We start from the raw sequence: 21357 nt of genomic DNA, 5'->3' as shown, positions 1-21357 counted from the left end.
CAGGTACTGCTCAAGTTTGTCTGTCATCGGGCTGCTCTGACCCGGTCGCTGCAGGAATTCACCACCACACAACAGTGCATGTGTCAATCATCTTTATTCATAGTACAGATTTAAAGAGATACATTCGGTAAGAAGCACCGTGGCAGATTACAGCCAGTTAGTGACACTTGCGTTGTGTCATTTGATCCACATGTTCATAATTTGGTTTATTTAAAAAAAAAAAAAAAAAACACACAAGATACACTTTAATATAAAAAAAAACATTATGGACATGTCAACCTGTATTGTTTGACATATGTAAACAGGTGAACAGAAGTAGCTTTTTATGATAAATTGCAAGATACAAAAGAAATGATAATAATAATAATAATAAGAAACGTACATAAATCATCTACTTCACTTCATACTAACTCAAAGCTTATTTACCGCCTGTAGTTTGGCAGTGATTGTCCGATTCCAATGTTCTTACCACAGATTTGACCACAATATATAAAGTCAAAATACATATAAAATATTTACAGAATAAATACAATAAAATGTGCCGTAACTTGAAAAAGTTGAATATTCAGCTATTATCCCATTGAGAGCAATATACTACCACCGAGAACTGAGGTCACTCTTAGAGAAAAAAAAAAAGTAGGGTAAAGTTGGAATATTTTGAGAGAAAAAAAAATTGTAATTAAGTTGAAAATTTAAAAAAATATAAATATCGAAACAGCATTTTGAGAAAAAGATTGTAAGCAAAATGTGAGTTCTTATTCCAAAAAGTCTTAACGATTTAACAATTTATATTCACTATTTTAAGAAATATGCTTATTTGCTTTCTTGCTGATGGTTAGATGAAAAGATTGATACTTTTCTCACACAGGAGAGCAAGATCGAGCTTCTCTTAACAAGAGAGCGAGAATCAGTATTTCTCAAAAACAGAAATATTCAGACTTATTTTGGCCTAAAACATCATACAATTTGTGTCGTAAAAATGATGCAAGTTTATTTTTCAAAATCTTGTGCTTGAAATATTGTGACTCTTCTCATGATTTCATGGCTTTTTTTCCTATAAAATTTGTTTTGCCCTGAAATATAAAATTTTCGCAAATTTAAGACTTTTTCCTCATAACATTAGCAACTTCATTCTAACAAGATATTATTTTCCTCTCCAATAGTGGACTCATTGACTGTATATAAATATGGAAGACACATCTCCACTTCCTGTAATTTATATAAAAGTGAAGTCGAAATATCTCCTTTCCGGGAGCTGCCATCTTGATTGTGTGACGTCATTTGGAGCCAGAGTCTGTGCAGTAGAGTTAGACCCATAGAGGTTTGAATCATGATGTCACATCCAATTTTTATATCGCTAAATAACTAACTATTCAATAAAAGGAGCACTTGAACAAATGATATGATAAGAACCTAAAACAACAGAAACCATGTTTGGGGAAAATTTAATTGACGTGTACTTTAATTTTTTTCTGTTAATATCTCCTTTCTCGGAGCTGCCATCTTGATTGTGTGACGTAATTTGGAGCCAGAGTCTGTGCAGTAGAGTTAGGCCAACAGAGGTTTGAATGATGACATCACATCCACTTATTATAATCGCTAAATAACTAACTAAAAACAAATTTATCCAATAAAAGGAGCACTTGGACGAACATCGACATGATAAGAACCTAAAAATTGACGTGTACTTTAAGTTTTTAGTTTGGCTCATGTCCCATCTACTAACATGGAGACAGCTGGACTTATAACCTAATACTGCAGCCAGCCAGCAGGGGGCGATTGAGATGTTCTGGCTTCACTTTTCGAGTGGTGTTGTGATGTTCCTCTTTATATACAGTCAATTAGTGTCACCTGATAGTCCATCATATACAACTAAAACTCATAATCATTGCAGAAACATAGTGTAACTTGGTCCTTTCCAACCATGACATGAAACATGAAACATGAAACAACCCACATATCATCTCTTTAAAAAAGCAGCCTGAAACTTTTACATATAACCAACGACATTATCAACATTTTTGGTCCATCGTGACTGCTGACTTCACAACATGCAGTAGCAGCCAAAAAAAATGTGCATGGTTTAAAAAAAAAACAACAACCATAAGACCAATAAGACCATTAACCATCCTGCAAACTTAAAAGCAAGCAGCCAGAGGGAGAGAGCGTGCAGGAATGACTGTAATTACACCTTAATTAAAAAGTCAAGATTTCAAGTGATTATATTTGAGCAATTATATATATATACTTTTACTCCTCTTTGGAATATGATACACCATAAATGACTCCGTTTATAGATGAAATCATCCCCAAAAATCCCCTAGTGTGAAGGAGAGACAGATTTATTCCAGTCTTTTGTCAGTGCTACCTTTACACTTTGAAGTGCAAAAGCTGCGCTCCCTAATAATCTCTCTTCACACATGTTCAGTCTGAGCTACCGTGATGTTACCTTGCAGCAAACAGAGGCAGCAAGGTGAAAGGATATATAGAGCTTGAAGATGATTATGATTTACATGCATACTGCTGTTGGTCCTATCAAAAAGATTAAAGCTCAGGTTGTAACTATTCACACCTTCAGTGCAGAGGAAGGCAGCTGCGGTTGTAGTGTGTTCACATTCACAGGTTATATATTTATACCTTCACTTTGCAAGAAAGATGATATTTAAGACCTTTAAATCTGAAATCTGAGGAGATAAGGACGCAAGGTTTGCTCATAGTGTATTTAGGAGTGTTTTGAGTGTTTGTGTTTAGGTGTGTGTGTGTGTGTTTGATAGTAGTGGACGGACAAGTAGGAAGTCACATCACCTGGGTTTACACCACCACCCAGCTAGGTCTCACTGGCCCCCCTGAATACTGCACATAAGGGATCGGTCCAGCATCACCAGGCTCTTCTTCCCCTTCTGAAGCTTCCTCTGTGTCTGTCTCGACGGTCAGCAAGACCTGAGAGAAGATAGAAGATGATTTTGGATGAACACATGCCACAACACACATGCAACACTATAAGTTGTTGCATGTTTGGATGTTGCGTCTATGATGTGAAGCTGGAAAACGTCCCAGTTCCCACATTTATTCACTGCTTTGAAGAGACTCTCCAGCAGCAGCAGGAATTCAAATCCCAAAGGAGCAAAATTCCTCAAGTTAATTTACAACATTACAAACTTCCATATGTTGCTCGCTGTTGAAAGTAAAGTTGGGAAAGCTGGTATAAAGACCAACACTGATCCACATAGTGACAGGAGTATAAGATGTATGAATCAGATACTTGATAAAAGAGATTTGTTATACTATACATGTCAGGGCCAATTTCAAAACTCTTCCCTGTATATGATAAATATTCAACATAAAACTCTGAGTTGACATCTAACTTTTAGTGCATTTCTAAAAACATCTGTGATGATGAAGCAATCTGGTTTTCCTGTTTTGATATTGACAGAAATGTTTTTTCTCAGTGTTACAGACAAACCTTCAAGCAACTCTGAAAGTTGCAACAGAGGTGTTTGACCACATTTTTTTGCCAAAAATAGTTTTTTTATGCATTGATCCTTCATTTGAGTTTATGCACTTAATATTGTGCTCATGTAGTTCCTGTACCGATTGGACAAATGGCGATGATAAATCAATAAAAAATGTCAATATTCTGTATCCTCATAAACTGACAGTTTTAACCTCAGAGAGCACAAGAGAAGAATAAAACTGTAGATTGAAACAATGAGCAAAACAAGGAGAAAGGTACTACTGTCCTGTCGGTGGCTTCCTATCAGAATCATTCATTAAAATTAACTCTGAACAGTGCAGCATTGCATTTTTTTAGCTTAAAAACAAAAAGACGTTTAGTTGTGTATCAAAACAATATACAGTTTAATCACTTTTTCTCTTCATCTTTCTTTTTATTATACTTATCTTGAGTTGCTAGCAGAGCTGTGCACACTCAGTTTACAGCTATGCTAGCAGTTCTGTAAGGCTGTACATGCTATAAACACAGTGGTGCTACTTTATGAGCTAAATGCTAACATCACCATGCAATCATGAATATAATAAATACATTAATATGCTAATATTTAGCAGGTATGATGTTTACCCTGTTTGCCATCACAGTTTAGCTAGCATGCTAACAAGTTAAAGTATTACCACAAAACAAAGTGCAGCTGAGGCCATTTGTTCAGCAGGTTATTAATCATAAACCAAACTTCAAATTTTTGACCCGATGTTAGCGCTAGATGAAAAGTTAGGAGCTCAAAGATTTTACAGTTAATCCTTAAGGGGACTTGAATGTGTGAACCCAATTTCATAGCAAACCATCCAATACTTGGAGATATTTCACTCAAAACCACAAATATGAACTTTTTAATGTTCAAAAGTAATTATAAGCCTTGAACATCAACACACACATTCATGGCAATCCAAACAACAGATGTTGAGATATTTCAGCATTGAACAGATGGATATACAGACATTAGCATCACTAGAGCTCAAAAACTAAGTCAAAGTCCTCAAATGCATCAAGACGCTGTTTTTTACTACAGTTTACATTAATGTAGTATAAAAATCTAACTATGATTTAAATCTATCAATATTTAACCAATGAGACCAAGGATCTGAGCAATAAGTCAATGCAAACTTTCACATTTTTACATTTAAAGCTGCAGAATGGACGCAGTTTGTTCTGAGAGTCAATGATCAGCTCCAGATATAAACCACATTATCTGGACTGGAGAGATTCCTTGTAAATTTTTCAGCCCTGTAGATCTCGGATGATAGTCATGTCATACAAGAATCGGATCATTTCCACCACAATCTGCTCGTCACAGCCATCAGCACGAACCACAACAACATCATCATTGTGACTATCTTTTGACTACCACCCCCATTGCGACCTCATCCAAGTCAATGCCCCTCTATCTGTAGCCCTCCTCCACTCCACTTTGCTTTCCATAGCATCAGCTCGTGGAAATAACTCCTAAATGTCACTTTTATTCCCGGGAAGAAGGGTTGATTTATGACTGCCTGGCAGATGATCAGGAGAAAGAAAAGAAGAGGCGGGGGGGGGGGGGGGGGGGGGGAGGGATAAACACTCTTATCCAACTGCACACGAGGGTCACGCACCCAAATAGTCACTCATTCTGAAGTCTGTGAGTTCAATCTTTCCTGAGAGGAGAAATAAAAAGGGCATGGGTCGCTGTGTTGTGTGGAGGAGGAAGAGGAGGCGGGTGTTGAAGTTTGATTCCCTGAACACAACAACTGTCCCATTACAGTTTGATTTGTCGAGATAAACCAGAACTCAAGCCAAAACCACACAGTAGCTGAGTCATCTTACTGGTTGAGACACAAAACCTCATCAAAGGCTACAACTAATGACTATTACTATCATCAATTAATCTTCCAATCTTTCCTTGATTGATCATTTAGTTCACAAAATACCAAAAAACATCCAAACAAGCTGATGACAAACTTTACAAATGAAGAGTTCAGAGCAGGTTGAAGCTCCAGTTTTTGTCTTTCAGGCGTTTTCACACACGTTCACTTCAAATGTTGCAGCTTTGACCATCTTTAATGTAGATATCCAACATTATAGGACAGGAAATCAAAAAATGCATGAGTGTAAGTGGTGCTTATGAGCTCATTAATGACCAAATTCTTACTTTGTGCAAATAATTTAGTGTAGTGAATAAACTGGTGGAGAAATAGAAAAGTTGGTCAATTCTTTAAAAGTGTTGGTATTGTGATATAACGCCCATTCAAACATTATTAAAAGATCCCCTTCTGATGTGTATAAAGACATATAAATACTGTGTCTAATACTTGACACGCTGGTATTGACGATAACGGTTGACACTTAAAAGATGAAAGATTGATATCATGTACATGTGGTTAATGTTATTGCGTAAATAATCTGACACCGTGTCTTTCAGTTCTCACTTTGTCTTCACACACACACACACACACACACACACACACACACACACACACACACACACACACACACACTTTTGCATTTGCAAGTCAAAAAACATACATTTAATATATAAATTACAGGCAAAACCTCCAAACAGAATGTGTATTTTAAGAGCAATGGGCCTTCGGAGCAGTGGGTTCTTGATTTCAGGATAACAGGACATTGGACTAATGGGAAGCTTTTCAAATTATTGGGGTTTTGGAATAATGGGACGTTGAACCAATGGCATGGTACTATTTCAGCAAGGGTCTGTTCTAAGTCTCTAATAACTAATAATAAGAGTTTTTAACATATTCACTTTAACCTTTGTGTCGTCCTCCCGGGTCAAATTGACCCCATCTGTTTTGACTGTTCCTTCTGTCTTTCTTTCCTTCCCTTCCCTTCTTCCGTCCGTCTCTCTCTCTCTCTCCCTACCCTCCTTCCTCCCTCCCTCCCTCCCTTCTCCCTTCTCCCTTCGTTCCTCCTTTCCTTCCTTCTTTCTCCCTTCCTTCCTTCTTTCTCCCTTCCTTCCTCCTTTCCTTCCTTCCTTCCTCCTTCTTCCCTTCCTAACTTCCTTCCTTGACTATTAACTGTATAGAAATAAAACCATAACTCGTGTGCATGAATACATATTTTAGTCTTTTTAGTTTTGCTTGAACGAACCCTTTTTCTGCAACGCCTAACATATGTTAAAACAACCAACTGAGCAAAGAAGAAGGCCAGTCTGACTCAGTGTTTCTTGGAGTGAACTCATCTGGGTTTGTTCCCCGTTAGATTGGAGTGCAGACGGAGGAGATCTGCGTGGTATGTTGGTGGTGTCTGTGTTCTCATCCCCCAAAACAACAGGTGCAGTTGACACCCAGCGTGACGGCGTAGATACCATCAACCATCAGCACCCAGTTTCACACACATTAAAAGCAACAACATTAAACTGTCACATTCTTGTTTATATCAGTTTGGGTAACACTGCATGGATGTGTCATGGGAACTAGCCTCTTTTTATTTTTTCCTTCTTTCTTTTTTTTTTTTTGAAATAGCAAAGTCTTTCATAACATCAAAAATAATCCTTTTATAGGCCGATGAATCACGTACGGAGCAGACGGGTCAATCTGAAGTGGTCTGACAAGTGAGGATTTGACTTGTTTTTTACAGTTTTAAAGCACATAAATCCATCAATAACTATCTAAGTTGTTCTTTTAATGTCCTTTATATGTTTCTACCATAAGACTCTGTTTATATAATATACAGCAGCTCAGGTTTAACAGATGCTAAGAGACTTTATAAAGTTTAGAATTCAATTTAAGTGACATTTCTGAACATTTAAACACTTTAATCTACAATTATTTATATTAAAACATAAGTTAATTGAAAGAAAACCTGTAAAATAGTACAACAATTCTTCCTTTATTACCTGTAGTTGTAGCATTTGAATCAAATTTAGGTCTTAAATTCAGTAATTTATTTAAATCTCACTTTTATTTGAAGTTTACTAGAGCTCGAGGTAGGAGACCCCGGGGAAGACCCAGGACACGCTGGAGAGACTATGTGTCTCGGCTGGCCTGGGAACGCCTCGGGGTCCCCCGGGAAGAGCTGGACGAAGTGGCTGGGGAGAGGGAAGTCTGGGCTTCCCCGCTTAGGCTGCTGCCCCCGCGACCCGACCCCGGATAAGCGGAAGAAGATGGATGGATGGATAGAGCTCGAGGTTCTTCTGTGAGTCTTTCACTGCTTGTGTTGTTTTGGCCCAGAGTTATAATATGTCAATAATATGTTTCTGCCATTAGGTTCCTGTTTATATAATATACAGCAGCTCAGGTTTTAACAGATGCTAAGAGACTTTATAAAGTTTAGAATTCAATTTAAGTGACATTTCTGTACATTTAAACACTTTAATCTACATTTATTTATATTAAAACTAAAGTTAATTGAAAGAAAACCTGTAAAATAGTACAAAAATGCATCCTTTATTACTATAGTCGATACATTTGAATCAAATTTAGGTCTCAAATTCAGTCATTTATTTAAATCTCACTTTTATTTGAAGTTTACTAGAGCTTGGAGCTCTTCTGTGAGTCTTTCACTGCATGTGTTGTTTTGGCCCAGAGTTATAATATGTCAATAATATGTTTCTGCCATAAGGCTTCTGTTTATATAATATACAGCAGCTCAGGTTTTAACAGATGCTAAGAGACTTTATAAAGTTTAGAATTCAATTTAAGTGACATTTCTGTACATTTAAACACTTTAATCTACAATTATTTATATTAAAACATAAGTTAATTGAAATAAAACCTGTAAAATAGTACAAAAATGCATCCTTTATTACTGTAGTTGTAGCAATTGAATCAAATTTAGGTCTCAAATTCAGTAATTTATTTAAATCTCACTTTTATTTGAAGTTTACTAGAGCTCGAGGTTCTTCTGTGAGTCTTTCACTGCATGTGTTGTTTTGGCCCAGAGTTATAATATGATGCTCTTTTTGTATCGTTTTATCCCAATTACAGATATTATTTCCAGATTGAAGCAGCTGCTGCTTTGATGGAGCCAGTCAGTATAAACAATAACCAGCTGTTGTTAACCAGAGCTCAAATTTTCTCTGTTTTGTTGCTGAACTGATTTAATATTAATGCCACTTATTCTCACCCGTGACTCTTCATCGGTGGCCCAGGGCGGCGAGTCGGCCTTCCTCACAGAGCTGTCACAAGTATCATCCAGGCTCTTCATCGTCTTGTACTTCCTCATCATCAAGCTGTCGATCACCCAGAACATGATGGACTACAGGAGGCGCCAGAGAGTCAAGACAGAGGTTACTTCTACTGCTTTTACTACTTTTTTTCTTTTTTTTTAAAATTAAGATTTAAAGACTGTGTAAAGTGAATTCAGACATTTTCTGCATTAAATAGGTCATAAATGTATTTCTAAAAAAAGGTGTAAAAAGCATTTCAACCATTTAGATTTGAATTGTGGAGCTAGGCTTCACAAACTGTGTTCAGGATTTAGTGGGCGTTACGTAACGCGGCGGTGATTAGCATAAACCTGCCCCTGCTGCTGTAGAGGTATAAATACTTAGTAGGCACACACAACTACTACTACAGTCTACAGTTAGCCAGTTAGCTGAATTAGCCGCCAAGTTAGCCGCCGAGCTAGCAGCTGAATTAGCCGCCGAGTTAGCCACCAAGCTAGCCGCTGAGTTAGCAGCAGAAAGCTCTCAAACCTAGCATCCATGTTTCTGGTCTGACTTTGATTGACAGGTGACACTTGATAGGGGTGGGGCATCACTTGGTAGGGGGCGGGGTTTCAGCGGACTCGGCGGCCACGCCCACAGCGTTTGGTAGCAGAGAAAGAGGCTGATTTTTACACAACTTTGAAGCTTAATTTCATATATTTGGCGATTTTTTTAATCAATCAAATTTGGCAGGGTGGTTAACAACACACTTTTCTGTGGTACGTCAAACTCAGAACACATTTATTCGTACTTTACACAGACTTTAACAACTTCATCATAAAAGTGACACTTACGTTGACTATGAATGGCACAATGAGCATGACCAGCACCAGCTCCAGCTGAGGGTTAGCGATGTAGCTTAGCAACACTTCCTGCAACTGGAAGAAGAGAGGAGAAGTTTAATATGCTGACATCAGACCCAAATATTAACTATACAAGCACACATGGCACTGTTATTACAACTGGTTTTTATTCTGCACTTTAAGCATGACATTGTGAGCGTATGAGCATTCATAAAAATCCTGGGAAGGCAACGAATTTGTGGACTTTAGGGGAGAAAAACATAGTGAATATCAGCATTTATCAACAAGGGAATAGTTGTATTAAGGCCTTTAAACATTAACCCTCCTGTTGTCCTCGAGTTAAGGAAGGAAGAAGGAAGGAAGGAAGGACAGAGGAAAAAAGGACAGGAAAGAAGGACAGAGGAAAGAAGGAAGGAAGGAAAGAAGGAAGGAAGGTAGGAGGGATGGAGAGAGAAAAGACGAAGAAGGAAGGAAGGAGGGAAGGAATGGAGGAAAGGAAAGGAAGGAAGGATGGAGGAAAGAAGGGAGGGAGGAAGGAAAAAAAGGACAGAGGAAATAAGGAAGGGAGGGAGGAAAGGAAGGAAGGGGGATGGAGGAAGGAAAAAGGAAGGTTGGAAAGAGAGAGGAAGAAAAAAGAGAGAAGGAAGGAAGGAAGGAAGGAAGGAAGGAAGGAAGGAAGGAAGGAAGGAAGGAAGGAAGGAAGGAAGGAAGGAAAGAAGGAACAGTCAAAACAGACGGGGTGAATTTGACCCGGGAGGACGATACGAAGCAGTGATATGAATTTGCAGCAGCTCATTCTGCCGTCAGTCAGTCTGGTGAAGGTGAAGTTTGTCTGGCCGCTGTTCCTCTCAGCTCTGCAGCAGCTGAAGATGACAGGCGGCTGCTCTTGTGGACAGAGACGCTCAACACGGGGCGGAGTTGGCGTGGATTGAATGAAAACATAATGAAGATGAGGAGAAGGAGGAGGACAAGATGATGATGATGAGCTCTGACCTGTGTTGAGCTGAGAGGAAGAGCGGCTGGATAAACTTCAACTTCACCAGACTGACTGACAGCAGCAATTTACCAAACCAAAATAGTTCTTCTGTCAGCTCCATGGGAAGAAAATGACTGTTTTTATTTATAAATACATGATAATGATGCATATAGTGATCCATGAAAGCAAGTAGGAAGTCTGCACTGCTGTCTGATATCCTATTAAATTTGCAGTGTGCAGACTTTCTTCTTGCTTTCACAAATGTTGTTATTTGGTCCAGTACCTGCTTTCCTACTCCAGATGTCTACCACACATTTTTTTCATATGGTGATACATGACACATGAATCAATATATTGACTGGAAGCTGATCAATCAACGTAGATACTGTTAATAAGTTCAAAACACATGCAGAATATTTGAGTTTCATCTCAACATCACACATGAGTCTTTGAAACGAACAGCTGTCTGTGCAGATGAGGCTTTGTGATTGGTTGTTGCTCTTATTCACAGTGCAAAAACTCAGAAAAAAAATCAACCTCAGTCTGAAATGTATTTTAATTTTTTGGTATCAGCTTCTCAAATGTCAGAAAATGATGCTTTTCTTTGTCATAGATGACAGCAAACCGATTATATTTGAGTTTTAGACATTTCTTTTTATATCTACTGGCAATTAATTAACCAATAATGAAAATAGTTATTAGTTTGATGCCTTACAAAAAATTTAATTCCAAATATTGAGCATTAGCAGTCTCTTAAATAATAACATTACACCAGCACCTTGAATGTAATAGTACTAAATCTTAACAGAATGGGACGTGACTGAATATAAATATGAATGAAAAGGTAACCAGAGAGAAACAAACACATGTGCTGATGTTTACTGAGCCTTTTCTTTTGTTATAGAGCACATAAATAAATATAGCACAGAGAGCTTCACAAGAAAACAAACAAAAAGCTCTAATGTATCCGGACATAAACAAATAAACTGCCTTTTTATTTCTTGGAAGGTTATTTGTCACTATGAGGAGGGCTAAAGGATGAATGAACGAATGTCATGGAAACCAACTGGCCTTCAAATATAAACACTGCCTCCATGTTTTCATTAGAGAATTAAAATCATTTTTCTTCTGATGTGTTTGTTGTCTAGTTGTTTATTCTCTCTCAAGACTCTTGATGTTGTTGTCTGGGAAACGGAATTGGATTAAAATAAATGTTGTTTGAAGAATAAAATAATTGAAAACTTACATGCATAATTTTGACCAACAACATTATAGTCAGGGTTGGAAAGATGAGCAATTCAAAAATATCTTTAAAAAATAGTTTTAAAAGCAGCATCAGGTTTGTTAAAATGTACTTTTAGTATTTTTGTTGGTTTTATCTGATTTGAAATGACATTTACACCATTTTTTAACCAAAAGTAAGACTGAATGCTCCTGAAAATGTCAAATGGTGTAACCACAAAAGGAATGAATCACCTACAGTGTATTTAAGTGGATTTTTACTAATAATTACTTGAAATGGGTCCTGATTGACATGATTCCCAAGAGTAAAATAACTGAAAACTTTAAATTTAGATGTGGTTACCTGCACAATATTGACCAACAACATTATAGTCAGTCAAGTTACACTCAATTAATGCTCATATATATGGATCAGTGATAAATAAGGGTTGGCAAGGTGAATATAGTATAGTTTTACAAGCAGCATCAGGTTTGTTTAAATGTACATTTAGTATTTCTATTGGTTTTATGCATTTAACCAAAAGTAAGACTGAATGCTCCTGAAAATGTCAAATGGTGTAACCACAAAAGAATGATAAATATTAAATATTTTATCCACCTACATTGTATTTAAAAATTTAAATGTTTCCTGATCTCCATGGTTACCTAGATTAAATGTAATATTTAGAACAATTGTATTCCATTAGCTTTATTTAATATAAAGTATGTAAGATCATGCCAAACTAGTTGATATGATGTTATATTGACTATTTATTGTTTTTAAGCAAGTTGAATTATTTGGTACAAAGTTTTTATGGTTACACCACTTAGACATTTTTACCATAATCCTCTAATATATTCTCTCAAAATGGATTAAAAGCAGAAATTGATGCTGGGTCCACAAAATAAGTTATTCAAACGTTCATTTTCATATTTTAACCCCTTTTAAAATTTGACTCAAACACATGGACACAAAGAAACATCATTGACCCATTAACTATTTCCTCCAGAACGTTTGCCTCATTAAACTACAAGGAAGAACCTGAATGCACTTCAAGTTTCTGACTCTTTTCTTACTTTGGACCATCCGGGGACGAGCAGCACCAGGCTGATCACACCTTTCTCCAGCACCATGATGAGCAGGTAAATGCCGCACTGACCCAACCACGCTGCCGCCTGAGGAGGGTCACCTGGAGGAACGAGAAGAGGCCGAATACATCAGTGAAATGGCCAATCTCATATAAATAGATGATGATAACAAATATTTAGAGCTTGGACATACTCTGTATTGAAGTGTTGCTTACATATTACATTCATTTTTCTTGCATATAACTATATTTCACTCTTTTTTTTACTATTTTTAAACCTTTAATCTATTTATCGTTATATATGTACAATGCAGTGTTTCCTTTTTTTTGGTCATTGAACAAAAAAGAAACCCATAATTTCAGATTTAGATTTTTAAAGGCTTTTCCTATATTATATACCTTCTATATACAAAAAAATAATAATTTAATGTTGCATGAAATGATGATTTAATTTGATTTTAACTCTGCAGGTTTTACCATTATTTTGAAATTAGCTCTTTTTTTACTTCTACTTTTGCAAAATCTCAAACACTGTTCCTCCGCTTATGTCGCTTTATATATGTACAACGCAGTGTTTCCTTTTTTTGGTCATTGAGCAAAAAAGAAACCATAATTTCAGATTTAGACTTTCCCTATATTATATAACTTCCATATGTAAAAGATCATTTAAATGTTGCATGAAATGATGATTTAATTTGATTTTAACTTTATTTTGAAATTAGCTCCTTTTTTACAGTTACTTTTGCAAAATGTCAGACACTGCTCCTCCGCTTGTGTCGGAGTCGGACACTCTGTATTTATAGTCTTTCCTCTGCTGGTCTGAGGCTTTCCAGAAGGTTTGTTGCAGGTGTCTGATCACAGTAGACACAAAGGAGGACCAGTCTGTCATTAGGACAGGAAGAGGAAGGATGACAAACAGACAGAGAGAGCGTCGACCAAACAGACAAACTATTAATACAATAAGTGTTTAGTATTTCTGTTACACTCTCTGCCGGCAAACAAACAAACAGAGCCGGCAAATTATAAACCTGACGCTGACCTCAGAGAGAAATCAGCCTTGTAATGTCACTTCAGTTAAAAATTTCCATTACAGACGAGGAACGCAAGAGGAGAGAGAGAGAGAGACAGAAAAAAAAGAAGTGCAGAGTGAGTGAGTGAGTGTAATAATTGGCGAGGAGTTAATCCCTCTGTAAAGCCACTGGGAAATGTTTTCCAGATTCAGCTGCAGCTGGAGATGCTGGCGAGCCTCCCTGTCTGCCTGCAGCGAGCCTCCAGCGCCCTCTGCTGGATCAAGCTGTAACTGCATCTTACAGTGATTTCAAAAAAAGGGGAAAGAGCTCCTAAACTTTTTTTAATACTCACCATATTCTCCAAATGTAAGCAGCGTCCATTCTTTGTACTCCACCAGCTTGGACACTAACTTGACAGCAAGCCAGATGACCAGCATCCCCAACATGGCGTCCAGCAGGAAGTTCATCAGATATCTTTTGGGGGGAAAATAGAGAAGAATGAATGACGGATCCCTGAATCTTATTTTATTATAACTTAAATAACCTAAACAGTGGAACTCACAGGGAGCATGGATCCTCTTCGGTCAGTGTGGACAGGAAGACGTTGGCAAAGTGGATGAAAAGAGCACCGATGGCCTGTTTGGACGTGTCGAAAAACCTGGAAAAAAGAAACAAACTTGACTTCTTTGTTCTATTCTGCTGCTTTATGTTGTCTGTATCAAGTGAAGACCAATATTTGGAACTAATTTGATAAAAAATGATCCATTTAATTCGTCTAATTCTTCTTGCAGCTGTAATATCATTTTTCTTTTTCATGGACTTTATTCATCTGTGAAAGTGTGTAAAGTGTAGAAAGAGAGAGAGAGAGAATAAGAAGAGAAAACTTTCTGACCAGATCCTCCACGGTCGTCTGATCCCTACAGGCTCTCGAAACCTCTTCACTGCAAACAAATAAACAACAACAAAAAAATCAACTAATTAATCAATAATTGTGTTTATCCTGCAAAATACCAAAACATGTAAACACAGTTCCTCCGCCGGGAGCCTCATCTCTCCTCTCCTCCCCTCCCCATCTCTCCTCTCCCCACCTCTCCTCCTCCTCTTCTCCCCTCCTCTCCTCTCCTCCCCTCTCCTCCCCTCCCCTCCCCATCTCTCCTCTCCCCACCTCTCCTCCTCCTCCTCTCCTCTCCTTTCCTCCTCTCTCCTTTCCTCTCCCCTCCTCCTCCTCCTCTCTTCCTCCCCACCTCTCCTCTCTTCCTCCCCTCCCCTCCTCTCCTCTCCTCTCCTCTCCTCTCCTCTCCTCTCCTCTCCTCTCCTCTCCTCTCCTCTCCTCCCTCCCTCCCTCCCCCCCTCTCCTCTCCTCTCCCCACCTCTCCTCTCCTCCTCCTCCTCCTCCTCCTCCTCTCCTCTCCTCTCCTCCCCTCTCCTCCCCTCTCCACTCCTCTCCTCTCCTCTCCCCCCCCCCCCCCCCCCCGCCCCCACCTCTCCTCTCCTCTCCTCTCCTCTCCTCCTCCCCTCTACTCTCCTCTCTTCCTCTCCTCTCCTCTCCTCTCTTCCTCTCCTCTCCTCTCCTCTCCCCTCTTCAGGCCCTGCAGCTCGGAGGAGGGCAGAGAGATGAAACGCAGACGTGTCGTTCTTGTTTTCGCGCCGCCACAACACTTCATTCCTCCTCGCCGGGCGGCTCGGGGTGAAACAGACGCCCACTGTTCCTCTATCTCACCATCTCACAAGGTCAGGGAATGTGACTCTGCATGTGAAAACAGGATCGAGGCTTCCTGGCAGACATCTGTAAACTCTTTTCATTCTTTTTTTTTCCCCCTCCGAACTTCATTTATAAATACATTGAGTGTTGAAAATAAAGTTTTTAATTAAAGCAGAGATACTTGAAATTATGCAATAGGTCAACAACTGCATAGGGAGGCTTTTTTTCTTTCTTTTTTTTCTTTTTAGTATTCATACATTAATTTTCTTTCCTGCAATTCCCAAACTTTTCAAGCTACTGGAAGTATCAGATTGCTTACATATGTAGATTTTACAAAATTGTGAGGGCTAATTATTATATCTGAAGCATGTTAAAACTCCCTGGAGGTAATCTGGAAAAACAACTATTGCACAAATCGAACGTCAGAGATAGTTTCTCAACATTTGCTCTCAAAGTTTGTTCAGCCTTTTTCTCTATTAAAAAAAAAAAAAAAACTCAAGTTGGACTGTTTTATAAATCTAAATCTTTGCATTTTTTGATTTTCCAGCCTCTATCTGGTTTACATGAGTGCATTGCATGATGACGAGTCAATGGAGGAAAATCCCATAAATAGCTTTTTGAGGAAGAGGAGTCTAAACACAGATCAGCCAAAGGGGATGCATGGGGAAGGCTCGGATGTGACCTGGCAAAGCGCCACTGTGATCTATGTAGCTGCTGGGCTCTAATGCAGTGTAAATATTAACAGACACATATGCTTTTTGACCAGGAATGACACTTGCAAGCACACTGAGAACAAGGATGGGGGGTTGAGGGAGGGAGGGAGGGAGGGAGGGAGGGAGGGGGGGGGGGATGAGGAGGACAGGTATTGATTTCTCTACTACTAAATAACAGAGTGGAGGTTACAGCTCATTGATCTCACTCACCCTGAAGGGCTTGGCCTAATTCTGCAACGCTTGGCTGCTCCGAGGCTTCAGATGCACTGAACCCGGCGGCTTGATTAGCAGATGAAATCACTTTGACTGCAGTGACCTTTTGAAATTACTCACTGATTATTAGATCATATGCCAACACACTCATGGAGATAATGAAGGACGTACATGCATTTGGATTTATGTAATTTCCTTTTAACATTTAAGACCTGGATTTACCCCATATTAAAAAGGTAAATTGATAAAATAAGCACTTTTACAGGCTCTGAATCAGAGAAAAGGGCAAAATGAATCACATGTTATTCAGATGTAAGCTTCATTTGCATGATATTTAATCTACTGAGAGGTGAAGTCAATGTTAACATGGAGTATCAAATGTAATTAGGTGGAAAATAACAACTATAGCTTCATTAGACACACATTGAATTTGTGTTGCTCGAGCTTTAACCCTCCTGTCGCCCTCCCGGGTCAAATTGACCTCTTTTGACTGTTCCTTCTTTCTTTCCTTCCTCCTTTCCTTCATTCTTCCTTCCTCCCTCCTCCCTTCCTTCTTTCTTCCCTCTTTCTTTAATTTTTCTTTCATTCTTCCCCTTACTCCTTTCCTTCCTTCCTTCCTTCCTTCCTTCCTCCCTTCTTACTCCTTCCCTTCCTTTCTTACTTCCTTCTTTCCTTCCTCACTTCTTTCCTTCCTCACTCCTTTCCTTCCTTCCTTCATTCCTCCCTCCCTCCTTACTCCTTTCCTTCCTTCCTTCCTTCCTTCCTTCCTCCTTTCCTCATCCCTTCCTTCCTTCCTTCTCTCCTTACGTCCTTCCTCTTTTCCTCCCTCCCTCACTTCCTTACTCCTTTCCTTCCTTCCTTCATTCCTCCCTCCCTCCTTACTCCTTTTCTTCCTTCCTTCCTTCTTTCCTCCTTTCCTCATCCCTTCCTGCTTTCCTTCCTTCCTTCCTTCTTTCCTCCTTTCCTCATCCCTTCCTGCTTTCCTTCCTTCCTTCTCTCCTTCCTTCCTTCCTTCCTCTTTTCCTCCCTCCCTTCCTTCCTACACTCCTTCGTTCCTTCCGTCCTCATTCCTTCCTTCCTTCTTTCCTCCTTTCCTCATCCCTTCCTGCTTTCCTTCCTTCCTTCCTTCCTTCTTTCCTCCTTTCCTCATCCCTTCCTGCTTTCCTTCCTTCCTTCTCTCCTTCCTTCCTTCCTCTTTTCCTCCCTCCCTGCCTATTCCTTTCCTTCCTTCCTTCCTTCCTTCCTTCCTTCCTTCCTCCCTCCTGTCCTTCCTTGACCTGAGGACAACAGGAGGGTTAAAAACCAACCATACAAAGTTTCTAAACCTCTAAAAGTTTGGAGGTTTAAAGTTTTCAGTGTTCCTGCTTGACCCACCTTTCGGCTGCAAGTGCTGCACAAAGTATTAAACGTTGCCTGCAGCGTTAAATCTGGTGAGATGCCCGACATTCTCCAAGTCAGCTGCCAGAATCACAAGTTATTTAGCAATCAATAGGCATTGTTCCAGCTATGAAAATCCTCACTGTGACTGCCAGGGAGCATCTTGTTTTTGCACTGGAAGTAGATGAAGTTCTCAAATTATATTTTAATTAAAACTGTCTCGCTTTGAGAACTACTGGTTATAATTTAAATAAACCAGACAGTGAATCTGAGAAGTTCAAGTTGCTTTAAATAAAGTATGAGATGTTATGTTTTGTGTTTTCTGCATTATAAGTTATCAAATTCACATGTTCAACATATGTTTCATATAATATTTATACATTTCCACATTAATTTATAAGTATTATATATTATACAGATTATATACTGTTGTAGGTCTTCTGGTTGCTATTGACAACAACAATGAAACCCTGAACTCAAAACCCTAAATTACACTTTCTGGAGAGACTGTGGTGAAACCTTTGTCTAAAAAACACAATTTATGATGTTGATTTGCTCTCAGGCTCACATACTGGTGTGGTATCGTATCTCCTGATTATTTATGGAGAAATTGGATGTTAATGGGAAATGTGGTGTATTAATATGCCACCAAACAGCATGTCCATTCAAATCTGTGTTTAAAATTGATTCATATTGATTGTAACTGCTTAAAGAAGTCTGGTTTTATGTATGTCTTGGGATTACAATCAAATAAAGGGCTAATGTTGAGTTAAAGTAATTTTTACAGTTACAGTTACTGAAGTCTTTAATGCTCATGTAATGTTTTAAGTTGTGTCATGTTGGGTATGTATTTTCCCAACAAGCAAGAATATATTAAACAATATTTTTGACCGGTAGGGTTGACTAATGATTCTCAGTGATGTGGATATAATGACTAAGTGGGTAAATGTAAATAATAGAACAGCTATCAGTCTGGGAAGATCAGGAAATTACGTCACTTTACTGTAATGCAGCCTTTAAACCCTGGAAAAAACAACACTGATGCCATAATATGATCTTTCTGTCAAAATAAGTGATTTTTACAGCACATAATATGCATCCAAGTTAATGGTGTTTAAAAAAGTTTAAATTGTGTTCAATATGTATTTTTTTTCTGACAAGCGGGAATATAGGTAGGAAACTAGGGCTGGGTAATATGGACTAAATCAAATATCACAATATGTTTGAGTAAATACCTCAATATCAACATTATAGGGATGACTAATGATGTTTTCACAAGATATTTACACACCCAGTAATGTGGATATAATGACTAAGTGGGTGAATGTAAATAATAGAACAGCACTTATGCCATATCACAATATTACAATATCCAAAATCTATGACGATATATAGTCTCATATCACGATATCAATATAATATCGACATATCGCCCAGCCCTACTTCATATATATGTGGATCATTATCAAAGAAAAGGCTCAGATTGGCCGAAATTAGAGTTTTTTATAGCACATAATATGCGCCGAAGTTATTGGAGAGTCCCAACTAGTCATTTAACGCTTTAAAAAGTTTTATAATCGGTATGCATTTTCTCCCACAAGCAATAACACATTAAATTAGCCAATATTTCAATGCAGTTTGGTGTAAAACCAATGAGACAACAAACATCAACAAAACGCCACGTGGACAAACCAAGCCCTTTAAAAGCTGTTTCCTCCATTTAATATCTCTGTAATATCTCCAGCTACTTTTACCACATTAAACCCAATAAGGTGTTTGTATTAAAGATGGATTTTTCTTTAGAGACATATGATGGATTCAGATACTCACACATTAGCGTGCTGAAGGCGATGATGGCCAGCAGACCTTGGATCAAGACGCCAAACCTGTCAGTCAAAGCTCCATTATCACAGCCGTGAGGATTGGCTTTGTTAATGTCTGACATGTTGGTCACTTCAAAAACACCATTATCCAAAAACCTCTTCACCAAGATAACTCCGCTGTATCCGTACATATCCATTTTGATAAGGCTTAAAAAAGACAAAAGGTTGCACTTTCTTCCACGTTGGGCGTTTTTTAAAGACCCTCAAACAGCTGGTTATACTTCCCTAAAGTTTTTCAATGTTTAAAAAGCCTGGTGTTACATCTCATGATGCAAAACCAAAACAAGAGGATCGAGTATCTGACTCACATCCATGTTTATGTCAAGAAAAACACTTTTTTCCCCTTTTTCTAGGATGGTGAAGTCAATACCCGCCTTACTCTGCCTCTGATTGGCTTATCCTGATATTCTGTCGCAGCCTAACCAATAGAATCCATGAAGGCAACGGATTTTAGCCAATCAGAGACAGAGGAGGGCGGGTTAAGACTTCGCCATCCTAGGAAAACAAATTTGTCAAGGAAAACGGTACTGTCAAGTAGCATTAATAGCTAGTCTATCTTCCGGGGGAAATATTTAAAAATAAAAAAGGTTTTTGGGGAAATTTCATTAGTTTTTATAAAGGTTTGATACAAAAGATGGCTCAATTATATATCATATTATGGACTCCAGTACATATTAATACACCAAATTTGCCATTAAAATACAAAACATAGCCTAAATCCAGTAAAAACATCATTATATATCATATCTTGAGTCATACTAGAGGATCACATAGTCCTAGAGGAGACTGATATCTTTTTAGACCTACTGTATCTTCCCATTTTAGGCTCTTCCCTAAAGTAAACATTTACACTAGTACACCAACTCATCCTTCCAGTTCTGGAGCCTTTGTTTTCCTATAGTTAAAATAACTCGATAGATTGTTATTATAACGACTATAATAACAGAAACTGCACACTTGGATATGTTTGTTCCCCATTCAAGCGAGTAAAGGCCAACTACTACAACGAGTACTTTATTTGAATTGACACCCATCATGTGAATAGAAGCATCACCTTAAAGGTATCGAGTACTGATACCCAAGCCCCAATGATGATGCAGTGAAGAAATTTCGGAAAGCATTGACTTGTTTTTCTTATGGATTTCAATGGAGTTACCTTGTAAATGTCCACTAAGTGTATCTTTAAATTCTAAGATGTTAAATATATTGATATTATGACCTCAGTATGGCATTTACTCCTGTGTGGTTTATACATTTAAAAATTCTCAACCCAAAACCTTTGTTGCTCTTTTCATTATATCCCACACTGTTAAGCTTTAAACTCATAACAGCTCATTTCACTTAGAGTATGTATCCTTTCTATAACCAGGTAAAAGTCTCACTCAGATTACAGTCTCTTTTCCAAGACAGCAGCATAAACACTGTTACAATAATAAACACAAACAATACAAAGAGATAAATATAACTGTTAAAGACTAAAACAGGTGAATATAATATCCAGTTAATGTGAAATACAAGGTCATGGATGAAAAACAAGTTATGATACATAAACAGGTACTTTTCTCTAAAATGATTACAGTGAAATTTAGGTGCAATCACATTTACCAAGAGCTTAAATTCCCCTCATATAAATCAGCTGAGACAGTTTCATGCCATCATTTGGGCTTATTAATTTCACTTATCTCTTGTGCATATTTGATTTGTTTTGCACCACAGC

The 21357-nt window shown here is 38.2% G+C and overlaps 1 protein-coding gene across 1 annotated transcript; it reads right to left on the bottom strand.

The window, feature by feature from the left end:
• Positions 1-2740: 2740 nt before the first annotated feature.
• On the bottom strand, positions 2741-19938 carry tmem110l (transmembrane protein 110, like). Its single transcript, XM_053314098.1, has 8 exons — positions 19588-19938; positions 14645-14693; positions 14315-14410; positions 14105-14226; positions 12732-12844; positions 9449-9532; positions 8573-8704; positions 2741-2940 (listed from the first exon to the last, which is right to left on the bottom strand). Exons 1-8 carry the CDS (start codon positions 19775-19777, stop codon positions 2812-2814), a joined length of 915 nt encoding a protein of 304 aa, XP_053170073.1. The 5' UTR covers positions 19778-19938; the 3' UTR covers positions 2741-2811.
• Between the last annotated feature and the right edge of the window lie 1419 nt (positions 19939-21357).

This window comes from Scomber japonicus, chromosome 23 (genome assembly GCF_027409825.1).
Source record: "Scomber japonicus isolate fScoJap1 chromosome 23, fScoJap1.pri, whole genome shotgun sequence".
Taxonomy (NCBI): domain Eukaryota; kingdom Metazoa; phylum Chordata; class Actinopteri; order Scombriformes; family Scombridae; genus Scomber; species Scomber japonicus.
The sequence above is the reverse complement of the archived record's forward strand: the minus strand, read 5'-3'. Positions and strand labels throughout refer to the sequence as shown.